Genomic DNA, 14995 nt, shown 5'->3' on the forward strand with positions numbered 1-14995 from the left:
AAGCACATTTACTTAATCAGGCTGTGCTGATGCTCAGCAGGTCCTCCCCACGCTGAGCCTGGTTGCTTGTTGCTGTGTCTTTGTACATTATAAACCCTTCGCACTGTATACTTCTATGTTTTCATTGCAGCTTGAATGAGTTGATGTTTATACTTTTATTTTTTAGGTTTTGTAAGCCATTTTGAATATAATTATTTTCTAGAGCAAAACAGGATCTCTATCTTTATTTCTCTCGCTCTCTGTCTGTGAAAAACTCCCACCCACAACTGCCATCAACTTGTCACATAACAAATGCTTGGAAACTATTCTGAAAGTACAACCAGATCCACTGTGACTTGAAATGGTCTACTATATATTATTCGGCTTCAATCCTATACGCACTTATATGGGAGGAAGAACCACTGAACTCAATTGGCTTGCTTCTGAGTAGACATATATTGGGATTATGCTTCTCTCTGAAGGGAAGAAAAATATGAGTGATTTATTGAAGCAGCCAGTGCAGAACAGGACTATAGCAGATTTAATTAATATTAATTTATTTACATGCATTACATACCTCTCTGGGTTTCCAGAGCTGCTAACAATTAACACAATCAGTTTAAAGCAACAAATCATCACATTAAAACATGCCCCCTGTGGTGAAGTGCCTTCAGCAACATTTGATGTGGGAGGGTGTCTTTGGTGTGAGTCTAGTGATGTTGCAAGCATGCACAAGTGTCCCTATTTTCATCAGTGAGAAACTGGAGGCTGTGCAACTGTATGCAGGGAGACTACAGTGGTACTTCTGGTTAAGTACCTAATTCGTTCCGGAGGTCTGTTCTTAACCTGAAACTGTTCTTAACCTGAAGCACCACTTTAGCTAATGAGGCCTCCTGCTGCCGCTGCGCCGCCGGAGCATGATTTCTGTTCTCATCCTGAAGCAAAGTTCTTAACCCAAGGTACTATTTCTGGGTTAGCAGAGTCTGTAACCTGAAGCGCCTGTAACCTGAGGTACCACTGTATATCTTTCTTTGGATGATAATCTCTATATCTGAGGAGCATTGCAGTTTGGGTGGGGAGGGAGCAGGAAGCCAGCATGGGAAGCCTGGAAGAGGGCTTCATGTTGGGGGGGGGGAGTGCAGCAGGCTGTTTTGAGAATAACAGCAAAAGCCACAAAGGGTCTCGGCAGCAGTATGAAATATGACAGATATAGATGGCCAGGTCAGGCTTCTTTTTCCTTCCCCACTAACCACGTCAGCGAATCTTTAACCCTGGCACAACAGACTGAAACTCAAGCAGATTATTTCCCATGCTCTGGGCTGGAAATGTTGACATGGGCTTCATTTCTGTCCTTCTCCAAGACATTTTGGCACCTCCCCCAACCAGGGAAGAAGGAATGAGTGAAGAGCTACATTAGGAACAAGGGGGGAAGAAATATCATCATTGGGAAGAAGGGTGGGAGAAGACTAGCAGACCTCCTATGTGTCAAGAGGCCACTGCACAGGTGGCATGGGGGGGGCTGCCAAGGAGGAAGCAGATCTGGCCTCCAAGGAGTGGACCACAGCTGTTCTTGCCACTGTGGCAGCAGCAGGTGGTGCAGTCCAGGGAGACCAGCTCTGCTGCCCCTGTGGATCCTGCCACCTGAGGCAGTCACCGCACCTTGCCTCTCTGGCGGAACAGCCCTACCTCTGAGGCACCTGGGAAAAGATAATAGTAATGATAATAATTTATTACTTATACCCCACCCATCTGGCCGGGGTGGGGAACCTGTGATCTTCTGGGTAGTGTTGGAATCTGGCTTCCATCAGGCCCAGTCAGCGTGGCCAGTGGTCAGGCCTGATGGGAGTTAGATTAGTCTGGGGACATCTTCATGGTTACAGGCTTCCCACCCCTGGGTTAAGGGAAATATCTTGGGATATCTTGCCCCTTTCTGAGTGGAATGAAATCAAGACGGCAGCGACACCTAGTGGCACATCCTAGCTCAATTGGGCCCCAGCTGATGCTCAGGCTAATAAGGGGAAATCTACCCTCTTACCTCCTAGCTTTATCCTAGACATCCCCATAGCGACTGGAGTGGTCAAGAGCTTCTCTTTAGCTGCTGTTCTTTCTCTGTTCCCTCCATCACCCCCCCCCCCGCTCTCAGCACTGGGAAAGGCCAGGATTGGCCTAGATGAAAGAAAGGGATTTCTAGGGTTCTTTCAGTGTGGTTGTCATGGTGATGCTAGAGCAGAAAATCCTCTAACCCCTCTCCATCTCTCCCTCCCCCCTGCACTACTGCAGCAGCCGAAGTCCTCACAGTTTCTGAGGCTGCCTCATTTAGTCATAACCCCGCATGTGAAAATGTGAGGGGGAAAGTCAAGGGGCCACAAAAACAAGCAAGCAGACCAGGACAGACAGGCCATTCTGCATTGGTGCAAATTGTGGCAGAAATATACTAATATGCAGGAACACATACAGAAATGCACTTTTGATGCTGGCAAATATGACAACTCCAGCTTTATTTATTTGTTGAATTTAGGACCTTGTGGAATGCCCAAGGCAGCAAAACCACAAAATATACAAAAACATGCACATTAAATCATTAAAACAGAAACCATCATACCAAGTCATGCATGTTTGCAATTTCTCATATAGCCTGAAACAGGCCTGCCAAATCAAATGCTGGCATGTCCTTGCAGACTTAATACACATGAGCAATGTATATGTCACATTCAGTACTTTATCAGGGATTTCCACAAACATCTATAGGTAGATACATGTAGATTTGCTTTTCCACATGCAGAAGTAGGAATTGGAAGGTACACACACTTCCAATAGGTCTTTTCCTGCCCCCTCCTCTTCAAAGCAGTACAATTATGTTCAGCGAGACTGGAGCAGCATGACAAGGTGTAATTTAGAATACAGCCGGGCCCTGCAGATATGCAACCAGGCGAGTGTGTTATTAACACCTAAAGAACCCCTGGCAGGTCTGGAACTGAGACGTGCAATTACAGCACTTAGCAAAGAAAGAGGAGACAATGCCAGAACAAGAGACTATTTCCACCAGGCCTGTGGGAGATGCAGTTGAATTTACCCTCAACATTTACTTTCTTTTAGAATCAAAACCACAGCAAGTTCAGACACTTTTTGACCTGGCTCTGTGCTTCAAGAAAAAGGAAGAAGAAAAGACACACAAAATTATGTGCTGAGAAATTCACTGCAAAGAACACCATGGGGAAAGTTTATCCTCAGCACGCGTGTGCGCACACACACACACACACACACACACGCCAAAAGGGGAGCACACATCAGTGATTATTCAGAATCTGGTGTGAACAGCATGAATTGTCCCAGATACATCCTGAAACACAAGCTAGTGGTATGCCGACACCCTGAGGGCTGAGAGGGTGGAGACCCTCTGTCATAGTTCTAGCTAGGTCTGCAGCCTACTTATTCAATAGCAAAAAGAGAAAATAAGATGTAATCCTCCCTCCCTCCAAATTATTTTGGTAGAGAATGTTTGACACCGAGGGCTTTAATTTATATTTGATGTATTTGAGCTTAGTCCAGTTTCAGCAAATGTTGAAAGGGAGATGTGAGTCATCATGGCTAGATGCACAGGCATCTTTGCTACATATTACCATCACCAGTGTCACATTAACTGGCCTTTTTTTGGTGGGAGAGGGATATGTGGGCGGATTGAGAAGGTGATTGGGCCGGATCCGGCCCCTGGGCCTTAGTTTGCCTACCCATGCTCCACAGCATATGCAGGGTAGAGCATAACTGTAAGGTTCAATCAGCACCATGGACAAAGGCACAGCATCTTCAGCACTATGGACAGCACACCCATCCTGATAAATATTGCCTGGTCAAACCTTATGCCATTGTCCTGCCTCCAGTGCTGAGTGGCAGCTGGTGCCCATTGGAACTGCTAAAGTGGAAGGCCGGGAGGCCAAGAGCAGGTGGAGCCAGGCTGAGTCAGCTAATTCTAGTTTCTCCCCCAACCTCCTCCCTGCTGTGATCTACAAGGGCAAGACTGAGACTAAGGAGGAGGAAGCCAGCGGGAAATGTCAACCCTTAGACTGGTTAGCGAGTCGGAAGGCAGGCAGGCAGGTGGGGCAGGCTGAGCTTGGTGGAGCAGTGCTCTAGTTGCCCTCTGCCCGCCCGCACTGAGGGCATTGTGAGTTCCAGGGACGTTATGGGCTTGTTTAAGCCCTTTCATTCACCCCCTCCCCATTTCTGGCACTCAGGAGAGAAGGGGCAGCTTTAGTATCAAGTTGTCTCCAGTGGGAATTTTGTCTAATGATACAGCCAAGCCACAGGAGAAACTTTATAAAGCATTCACCTTTTCAGCATTCTGTCCTTACAAAGACTGAAAATTCTAGTCATCATAACATCAATATGCTTTTTTCTGAAATTTGATCTACCTGGAAAGGGGTAAAATCTGGACACATTTCAGAAGCTGTTGATAAATAATGGCTGTGTTGCAGCTTCAAATATTGTTTTCTGGTGCAGCTGTCCCCCCCTTCCTACCATTTTTGGGGCCCCTCAAACTGTGGCGTCATACCAGACTTTTAAAGCAGTATGATACCACTTCAAAAAGTCATGGCTTCCTCCTCCCAGTTATGAGAGCTGTCATTTGTTAAAGGCACTGAAAGTTATTCAGAGACACCTCTTCCCCTCCCAGACCTACAGTCTGCAGAATTCCCTGGGAAGGACTGATTGTTAAATCAGTTTCAGCACTGTAGCTCTGGGAGGGGAATAGGAATCTCCTAACTCTCAGCACTCTTAACACACTACAGAATGCTTTTGAGGAAGGCTTGACTTTTAAAAGTGACATCATAGTGCTTTAAACATTTGGTGTGAATGTGGCCTAAATCTTAATTTTCTCTTTTAGTAGGTTGGAGTTGCCAGGTTCAAGGGTACTGCAAAGGTTCTCTTTGTGTTGGCTTGGTGAACATCTGTGTGTATTCTTAATATTATAAAGTCTCAAAGGTTTCATTTGCAATAGGTTATCTACATAGCCGCTCTGAGCCTGGCCTTGGCTGGGGAGGGCGGGGTATAAATAAAAATTATTATTATTATTACATAAAGGCACATTTATTTATATTCTTGCTATGGTTGTTCAGCACATGATCACTGCCAGATTAAAGCTTCCCAGATGGAGCCTGATTCCCAAAAGAAAAATGGCCCTTGCCAGAGTGAGCAGGTGAGCAGCTGCAGAAGACAGAAGATGTGGGAAGGGAAGTTGTTGCAGTTGGATGTGTGTTTGTGAAATGCTGCTTTGTGTGTGTTTTCCTGTGAATTGCTGCTGCAGGTATTCATATGTGAAGTGGTTTTGCCAATGTTTGTGTCACCATTTTTTACTATCTTCATTAAGGCTTTTAAGCTGCAACCCTAATACTGTTTATTTGGGAGTATACCCCTTAAATTCAATAGGATTTACTTTTGAGTAAATAGCATTATCCTGTAAAGCACCATGTGCACACACACAGGCAAAGCTTAATGCCCTGGCTGCTACTTTAACAGGCCAGTTCTTGACATGTTTACTTAGAAGTAACCCCATCTATATTCAGTGGGGCTTATTCTCAGGTGAGGTACATAGGAGGCTGCATTTTATTTGTTATCTGCTCAGGATCATTCAGCTTCCTCAAGGAAATTCTCAGACTACAGCTGTGTGCTTGTATAGTTCCATATGAAATGATGCTGCATGTAAAGTGCTTCTGCTTGTGTGTTTTATTTATTGTTTTTTAATTTTTAAAAATGTATACCCCAGCTCATTTTAAAATAAAAAATAACAACTGTAATAAAATCTATAACAGTTTTCCCATTCCTATCAAAATTCTCAGCAACAAATCTCAAAAGAGACCCCCAAAACTAAAACATTAGAGGTAACTCAGCAGAAGCAGGGGGAACCCAGTTAGTCAAAAACCTTTTAAAACATTTTTACTAACAATGCTGTGATAGGGCCTGAGGCTTCTCCTTCCCCTACAGAAAAAATTCTAGCCCTGTTTACTGTCTGCCATACCTTATGGCTGTGCTATGCATTCATTTTCCTTACACATTTGCTCTTTATTTTTATTTTTTTAATTATTTAAATATATGCAGTTTTAACCCTGCATACTTAACCTCTTCAGCCACGGAGAGAAACCATCTGAATGCCTCATGATCATCTTCTTGCCCGAAGAGTGTGTCTGCATCTGCTTTTGCAGCATGGGGCCATGCTGGAAAGCCCCTGCTAATCACAGGTCCCTCTTGTTATGTGAGCCTGAGATAAACTAGATACCTGTACAGTCTTTAAGGTTAAGAGCTTAATAGAAGGCACCATTATTTCTTTTTCCTAATGTTGGTCTGTAAAGCACTGATAGTGCCATGTAAGCAACATACAAACAAATAAGCAAGGGCCATGAATCTTTTTTCCTTCTACCCCTGTGGACCAGGCAGAGGGCCTTCTTGGTAGTGGCGTCCGCCCTGTGGAATGCCCTCGCATCAGATATCAAGGAAATAAACAACTACCTGACTTTTCGAAAACACCTGAAGGTGTTTTTAATGTTTGATGTTTTATTGTGTTTTTAATATTTTATTGGGAGCCACCCAGAGTGGCTGGGGAAACCCAGCCAGATGGGTAGGGTATAAATTATTATTATTATTATTATTATTATTATTATTATTATTATTATTATTGGTTTGGTTTTTTCTTTTTGCTTGGTGGTGTGCACCTTTCCCTTCTCTGCTTATTTTCATAGCTCTGTAGGTAAATTGTTATTTATTTATTTTACAGATTGATAAACTGCTTAAGAACACAAGATGAATCTTCTGGATCAGGCCAATGGCCCAATCAGTCCATGGCATCCTGTTCTCACGGGGTCCATCAGATGCCTGTGGGAAGCCTGCAGGCTGGGCATGGATGCGGCAACAGCGCTTGGCTCACTGGTGCTTCCCAGGAACTGGTATTCAGGGGCAGAATGCCAGAAGCTGTTGGAGTGGCATGTGATAAGCTAAAATAAGATTAAATGCAAACAATCAAACTACCTCTAGAAACAACCAATGGCATTTCTACAATTCTACAATTAAAAGTCCACATAACGGCCGGGTCACACTTCAAGCAGGTAGGAAACAGACCTCCCATTTCTCTTCTTTCTCAAAGTCCTGGGTGGTGGTTGGCTGTCTGTCTCTGGCCCATTCATTGAAGGATCAAAATATGGGCAAGAGGGAAGTTCCCGCCTCTCCCTGTGACTGTATCCCATTCCCTGCAGCCCTCAAGGGAGGCTTTCCACTTATTCCGATATCCATTGATACATCTTAAAGTGCAGTGGAACCAGTGGGAATATAAATCAGCTTTGGGATTTATTTGCCACCACTTCGTGACATCATCGACACTGGCACCATGACGTCAACCTCAGCATTAAGGGCAGTGGCACCACCAGCATCAATTCCACCGGAGCGCACAGCATCATCAGCATCCTTCTGCCGCTGTCCCTGCATCTCCGCTGTTGGGTACCGGGCCGTACCATTCGCACTCGCCAGGGAGGGGGCGGAGGAGAGAGCAGCCGAGTTCCTCCCCTTCTCCCGTCGTCTAATGGTCCACCCCGGGGTTCGCTTCGCAGAGGCAAGGCGCCTACCACTGCAGCCGCAGAGGGGGGAAGGGAAGCATTTGGGCGAGTCCACGCGCAGGAGAGCCGCTTAACTGGGCAGGGCTGGTTGCTGAGGCTCGCAGAAGGACTTGGGAGGAGCCGCGCCGGGCTGGCTGTTCCTTTCTCTCGAGCGATCTCCCGCTCCCAAAGCGCAGGGGAACAAGGGCACCCATCTTTCCCTATAGATCCTTTCCCCAGGAGGCAGGCGCGCCGAGAAAGCGCTTTGGAGGACCCTTTCCCGGCTAGAGAGAGAGAGATCCCTCCTGCAAATCCCTTCAGAAGCAAAGGATCCCAGAGGGTAAAAGGAAAAGAGCAACCTCATCTTCCCTACAGGAGACAGATCTGCTGCAGGGAGGGAGCCTCTCCCCGTTAGTCGCCCCCCCGGCTGGCCGTTCTCTGGATCAACCCCTGAGATCTCCGCAGCAGCCGTCCGGGGGTGGGGGTGGTGGGGATCCCACCTGGAAGGCTTAACAAACCCCACCCCACCCAGAGACGCAGCGCTCGAGGGGGTCCCCTCCCTAGGAGTCCCCCTGCCCCCCCGCCGACCCCCTGCGACCCCCCTCCCGGCGCCAACATGAATTACCTGCGCAGGCGTCTCTCGGACAGCAACTTCATGGCCAACCTGCCCAACGGCTACATGACGGACCTGCAGCGCCCGCAGCCCCCTCCGCCGCCCCCCAGCGCCACCTCGCCGTCGCCCGGCAGCGTCTCGCCCGCCGAAAGGCCGCCGTCGGCCCCCAGCCCGGGCGCGGGCAGCAGCGGCGGGGCCGGGGGCTTCTTCTCCTCCCTCTCCAACGCCGTGAAGCAGACGACCGCGGCGGCGGCGGCCACCTTCAGCGAGCAGGTCGGGGGGGTCGCCGGCTCCGGAGGGTCCTCGGGGCGCAGCAAAGTGCTGCTGGTGGTGGATGAGCCAGGGACAGACTGGTAAGGAGCTGGCAAGGGGAGATGGGGAAGCCGCCCCTCCCGCCCCGCTTATCCCTCCATCTCTCCATCCATCCACCCATCATCCATCCACCCTTCCTTCCTCCTTCTGCCTGAAGGAGACAAAGGATTAGCTTCTCCCCCCCCCCCATCACCGCTCCCAGTTCTCCAGAGGGGGCCAACCATCCCTATTATTTCTCCCCTCCCCCAGCCTTGGCCACTTCGAGTGTCGGGGCACCAAGATGTGGCAGATGCTTCCTCCAGGCCGGCTTCCCCCCACCCAACTGTCTCCACACTGCGTGGCACCTTTGTGTCAAGCATAGGGCAAGCTGGCAACCTGGTAGCTGCTCTTCAGCCCAGTCCTGGCTAACCTGGTGCCCTCCAGGTGTTTCAGGCTGCGGCTTCCATTGGTCCCAGCCAGCACTGCCCAAACATCTGGAGGGCACCAGGTGGGAAAGCTTCTTAAACCCTGCTGTTCCCCCCTGTTCTTTTGTCACAGCGCACAACAAGGCAAGCAGCTCCTTATCATGCATGCGCTGCAGTGCCTCTCTTCATTCCCGCCAGTGTTCTCACTTTTGCAGGCTCCCACCTTCCTTTAGAGTTCACCCACCCATCCCTCTTCCACCTCTTCATCCGACCTGTCATTCCATCCCAAAATCCATTCCCCCCTCAGCTATTGCATCACCCCCTCACTTTCTCTTCTTATTTTCCCTTTGCACTTTTCTGTTGCTGCATGCCCCATCTGTGTCTGTGCTGAGTATCTATTGCCCGTCTGACAGGGCTGTGAGAGGTGACAAAGAAAGGGATAGAGGGAGGAAGGTGTCAGACAGCAGGTGGACCTTGATGGCCACCAGGCTATGTACCCTTTGGCCTGCACCAGAGGTGAACTCAGCCCAGGGTCATTGTAGACCATGTTTTCATTAAGAGGAGGAAAGGGGAGAGATTTCCAGGTGAAACAGGTTGGTGTGTGTTGAAGTTGTGGGAAAGAAATGGTGCTTAGTTTTCCTAACAAAAAACGGTTTACCAAAAGAAAAGAAAAGAAAAGAAAAGAAAAGAAAAGAGGGGATGGACAACCAGCATTTGTCTTGCAGCCCCAACCTGTATCAGGCTAAGAAGTCAAAAATGCCAGCTGGGTGACGAGTGCCAATTTGGCTGCCCTCCCAGTCTGCATCTTGGGTTGGCTGGCCTTGCTAAGGTATGGAGGAGGTCTGAATAATTGAAGAGGAATTTCAGGGAGTTATCTGGGCAAAATGGAAGATGCTTCTATCTGTGTCTGCCTTTCCCCCTCCCCAGGCTCATGGAAGATGAAGGGGAAGGGGAACTGTCTGGGTTCATCCTTCAGCTTTTTGGTGAAACAATTTTGCACTTCCCCAAGGAGACTCCCTTAGGGAATGATCACAACCAAAAGCCAGGATTGTTCTTAAGGCTGCATGGTCTAATTTTGTTCCAAGTCTCCAGAGAATGTGTGACTCTTTGGTTTGACACACCAGTCAGACCCAGTCCCTCCAGACTCACCTTCCTGCCCCCACCATGCCTTCACCCAGATTCCCCTCCCTTCAGAGGCTACAGCACAAGCACCAGTTGTCTCCTGGCTCTCCCAGAGCCTACACTTGTCCTCTGCCTTCTTTCCCCCCAACCTTCCAGCTTCCTTGGCTGGGTGACCTTCTCTACCCACAGCTGTTGGGCCACTCTGGCCAGTAAGTGGCATGGTTGTCCAGTTTTCCAGAAGCCAACATGAAGAGAAGGCTCCATTTACCTGTGGTTTCTATACAGGGACTCTGAGACCCACCAGCCAGGGAGCACAAGCCACAGTCCCTTGAGCATTGCTTCCTGTGCCAAAATCCCAGGCTGGACAACAGCTGGGGACAGGCATGTTATATGGTATGGAGCTAAATCATGCCTAGCTTCCTGTGCTAGGCATCCCCCGAGAGCCTTCTCTCGCCTGCCCCTGATTTCTCTATCAGAGCAACATTACAGGGTGAGAATGGACTCTGTGAACTCTCCCAAGGGAATCATGATTTTGAGAGGTTGTGATAACCAAGAAGGGCTAGTTGAACAAGACTGATGGGTAAGAAGATGGAGAACTCAATGCTTCCATTATGAATGGGATCAGTCCTTGTGCATGGAATTGGATCAGATGAAATGAGCACATGCGCACATAATGTAAAATAAATAGGGATTTTAAACTAGAAAATACAGCACAACTGCTGAGCTTTGGAATTGAATGCCCCAGAATATGCTAATGGTCAACTGTATAACTGGATTAGAAAATGAGCTAGACAAATTGATGGCAGGCAGGAATATTAGGACAGCACCAGTTTGTAGAATTGTGTTTTGTTTTTGTTTTAATGTGGGGGAATCAACATAAGTGGGCTGAGTCAGGACCTGCAAGCTCAGTCCATCTCAGAGAATTCAGGAGGATTGCCAGTGCGCCATAATCCCCTGGAGGGAGGAAAGGAAAAAGCCAATTCATTGTGACTTCACCATTAGTTAAACAATGGTTTTGTGAATGATGATCTAATTAACCTGTAGAATGGGTGTAAACTGAAGGAGTGTAAGCTGTTTTATATACCTCCTTTATAACCCCTGATACTGTCCACTGTCCATAGCAGGATACTGGCTAAAATAGATGATTGGTTGTCATGACATACTAAGCCTTAGGATACATCAGTAAGTATGTTATACTAAAGCAGGGGTGCCCAAACTTTTTTCAAAGAGGGCCAGATTTGATGAAGGGAACATGTGTGAGGGCCAACCAAAGTTGCTGAGCTTTTTTTAAGGACATATACTGCCATGGGGGCTGGATTGGGCCCCCAAAACGAACTGTACCAAAGCAAGGGCCTTGGACTAGATGACCTTTGGGCCAGGCTCCTTTCCACCTCTACACTTCTATGATTCTATGAATTCTACCAGTTTCTCATGCAGCATGTTTATGTCCCAGTGGCCCACAGGAAGCTGCATTTCCCAAGATCGTTCAAGGTTTCCCAGCCCTTTCATGCCTTTGAGTTATACATTGGGTGTTATTCATAAACAGAGGAAGATCTTCTGGAAAAGAAATATATATATTTCTGGCAGCTGTGGGGCCGCTCTGCTCTGCAACCTCAATGGTTTTCAGTCCTCCATCATCCCTGCACTTGCGCCGGCCTTGCTGCCTCTTTGTCATTGTTATGGACTGTTCATGTTTCAAGAGCTCTGCCTGTAATTAATAGGCAGAGTTATGGGCAGAGTTTGCTCCTGTTCTCCGTGTGTTTGTGTGAAGGCAGAATTGGATGTGCAGATTAACTCAAAACAGTCCTTCACTTTCAAACACTTGAGGGAAAAGGGGGCATCTGTTTGTAAGCAACAAAGAGTGACTGTGAGCATGCGCCTTAAACAAAAAATGAACTGAATAAGGAAAGCTGTGTTATCATTGTTGTTGTTGTTGTTGTTGTTGTTGCAGCTCCCACTGCAAAAACAGGCTCCTAAGCACTTTAAAAAACTAGCATAAAGTATAAAAAACTAGTTACACAGAAAATTAAAATGTAAAGAACCATAATTTAAAACAGTGCTTTTTTTGGTTAAAAACAAAACAAAATCATAAGGTGCTGGTACTCATATTTTGATAAACATGCAGTGGGTGCCAACACCCAATGGTTGTCATGAACAGCAAAAGGAAAAAAGAAAAGAAAAAGAGGTGGCTGAAATTCAGTTCAGTGAGTACTATCACACATAAAAATAATTGATTAAAATACAAAACAAAATAATCGTGTTAAAACATTGAGCTATAGATCCATAAATTAAAATAAATTAAAATTAAAGCATACCTGTTAAAACAATACAGCAATTGAAACAGGAAACTTGGGTTGAGACATCAAAGGAATGCCTGCGTAAACCGGTGTGTCTTCAGAGGCCAACAGAATGCCAATACAGATGGCGGTTAGCTCTAATAACTATTGACCAATGGAGACCTACCTGGGTTCCAGCTTGATCAATCTCTGCCACTTTTTAGTCACCTCACCATTATGGCTATGGCAGAGCCCTATTTCCTTCTGTGTCAGAGAAGGACACTGTGGCTTGGGCACACACACATTCCTAGGTGGTTCACTAGGCAAGCTCCCACTCTCAGGCCATGTGGTTTCTCTGTTCAAGCTCTACATCCCAGGCACAGGCAAAGGAAGTCTTGTTAGAAAAACGTTGGTGACCTTAGGGGAGTTGTGGTGCATCCCTGCAGAGCTGATTGCAGGGGGCTCCTTAATTCACACTTCTTTTTAGTGGATTGGGTTTTACCAGTATGTCTTTCTCTGGTGGGGCACCATGACACAGTCTCTGTTGATAAGATTGCTCTGGGTGCAATTCTGAAGTAACCAGGCTTACTGTTGGTGTACATTTGGTCTATATGCAGGTGCTTCTTTGACTCTTTGAATTTATACCTGCAGGCCCTGGTGGAATGACATTAAAACCATGGTTTATGTGAACCCTGCCCAGTGGCTTAATCATTTGCTGAAGCTATCCTTTTGTTATTGTTCATAACCTTGGCTTGTTTTAACTATGGCTTGGCATTATCTGTGAACGCAACACTAACCCACCCTAGGTCCTTGCCTACAAAGGCATGAAGCAGAAGCAGTTGGAAAAGAAAAGAAATGTTGGAGATACAAGCCATGGTTTATTTGATCATCTGTGGGACAACTTGTGGTTAAGGCAAGGCTGAAATAAACCAAGGGAAACCATTGGCAAGATTCTGTGCAAACACAATGTACAAACCATTTTAAAATCTTGGCTTCAGTGAGAGTGTTTTTAAGCATATTTTTAACCATTTGACTTCCAAGAAGGAGGATTTAGTATCCTGCTACAAGTCCCTTAAGCAAAAATGCTGATTTATATATTACCAGATCATCCTTTTATTAATAGCCTCTAGTAGCCATTTGATTTCCTGCCTGGCTCTATCTCACTTATGACCGGCCTTCACTCACCTGTGATATATCAGGTTTGGGTATCTGTGTTTTGTGATTGCCTGTGCATGGCAGAATATGCTGCTACACTCAGCTACCCCATTTCTTCTCATGGTATAGTCTCTCCCACTCGCTCTTTCACTCCACCCCTGCTCCTTCTGTTCCCAATTGGCACAGCCCCCCCCCAAACCCATCACTCCAACATTGCATGGTCCATGTGCCTGTTGCCATCCGGAGGTTTTGGGCATGGGGATGCCAACCTTTGTGTGGTTGCAGTTGTTGTTGTAGGTATGTGTGAAGGTGCGTGAGATTTGAGGAACCTCACTTAGACAGAGGTCAGGATACTCAATAGGGAAGAATGTAAACGTGCATGCCAGTTAAGTTTATTATGTGAATTAGCAAGATGTGATTTCTGCAGCCTGAATGTGTCAAATCCCAGGCTGCCAATGTTGAGGATTGTCACAGTAGGCCAATTGGCCATCTGTTGTGAATTTGCATCTCTCTCTCTCTCTCTCTCTCTCTCTCTCTCATCTATCATCTGTCTATCTATCTATCATCTATCATCATCTATCCTGCAAGCAAATAGCATAGAAATTCCAAACTTCTGAGTAGTTAATCAGTTACCTCCTTTATACAAATGTAACCTACAGAATTCAGTGCTGCAAGATGGAGTGGATGATGGCATTTGGCTCAACAAAAGGATGAGACAGATCCATGGGGTTGGGTGGGAATATGTTTATCCACAGCAACTAGCCATGGTCAGGAAATGGAGACCCCATGTACAGAGGCAGTATACCTGTATAATATCAGATAACAGTGATCAAGAATAGGGGAAGGCTATTGCCTTTAACTCCTGCCTATGAGGTTCTCAGATACAGATTGCTGGCTGTTATTGGAAAACAAAATGCTGGCCAAAATGGGATTTTCATCTGATTTGTTCTAATATTCCTAATGACATACATATCACATTTTCCCCCATTTGACATGATTGAATTTGGTGGACAATTGCGCAAATACTTCTTAAGGTAAGAAGCCCTCAATAAAAGGAAATAGTCCTTAATAAAAAGCACAGAGTAGCATTCTCTCTTGTTGGAATGACTGGTTCTTGTAGAGCCTCTCTGGGTCTCTGAGGCCAGCTGGTTAACAGGGTGACTCAGAAACACCCCAATGGCATCACCAAGGTTATTATAATAGCACAGCAAGTTAAATGCCTAGGCTTACATTCAGCTCCCAGCAGAATTGAGGCTGGCTAATGTGGCCGATGTGCATGCTGGGGAAATGAGCTACAAATATATTTCCCTTCTAGGGACCTCTTATGCAAGCAAGGAAGGGGGCTGAAGAGCAACAGTATCTGGCTGAAGCAGGGGCAATGTGGGGTGGTAGGTGGTCTGCCCTACTCGCTCCACTTGGCTTCCTCCGCATCGTACCCCCAACCGTAATGCATGCTTTGGGCATCCTGCTTTTTCCTAGAGATTGCAGCTTCAGGATGCGTGCGCCGGTGGGAGCATGGATTGGCGATGTTTGTCGCAGGCGGCTCTGGATCCCTGCTGGGGA

General features: G+C 46.8%; 1 protein-coding gene and 1 long non-coding RNA gene across 3 annotated transcripts in view; one reads left to right on the forward strand and one right to left on the reverse strand.

Annotated features, from left to right (window-relative positions):
* The window catches only part of LOC310752282, a 40006-nt gene that overhangs the window by 23505 nt on the left and 1506 nt on the right, over positions 1-14995 (reverse strand). The gene's annotated exons all lie outside the window — the stretch shown is intronic.
* The window catches only part of SYN1 (synapsin I), a 105933-nt gene continuing 98487 nt past the window's right edge, over positions 7550-14995 (forward strand). For both annotated transcript variants that reach the window (XM_083592183.1, XM_083592184.1), the window contains exon 1: positions 7550-8516. In XM_083592183.1, coding sequence (XP_083448309.1) covers positions 8167-8516 — 350 coding nt within the window. In that variant the 5' untranslated portion in view covers positions 7550-8166. The remainder of the gene's footprint in view (positions 8517-14995) is intronic.

This window comes from Podarcis filfolensis, assembly GCF_964270895.1.
Source record: "Podarcis filfolensis genome assembly, chromosome: 17".
NCBI lineage: Eukaryota > Metazoa > Chordata > Lepidosauria > Squamata > Lacertidae > Podarcis > Podarcis filfolensis.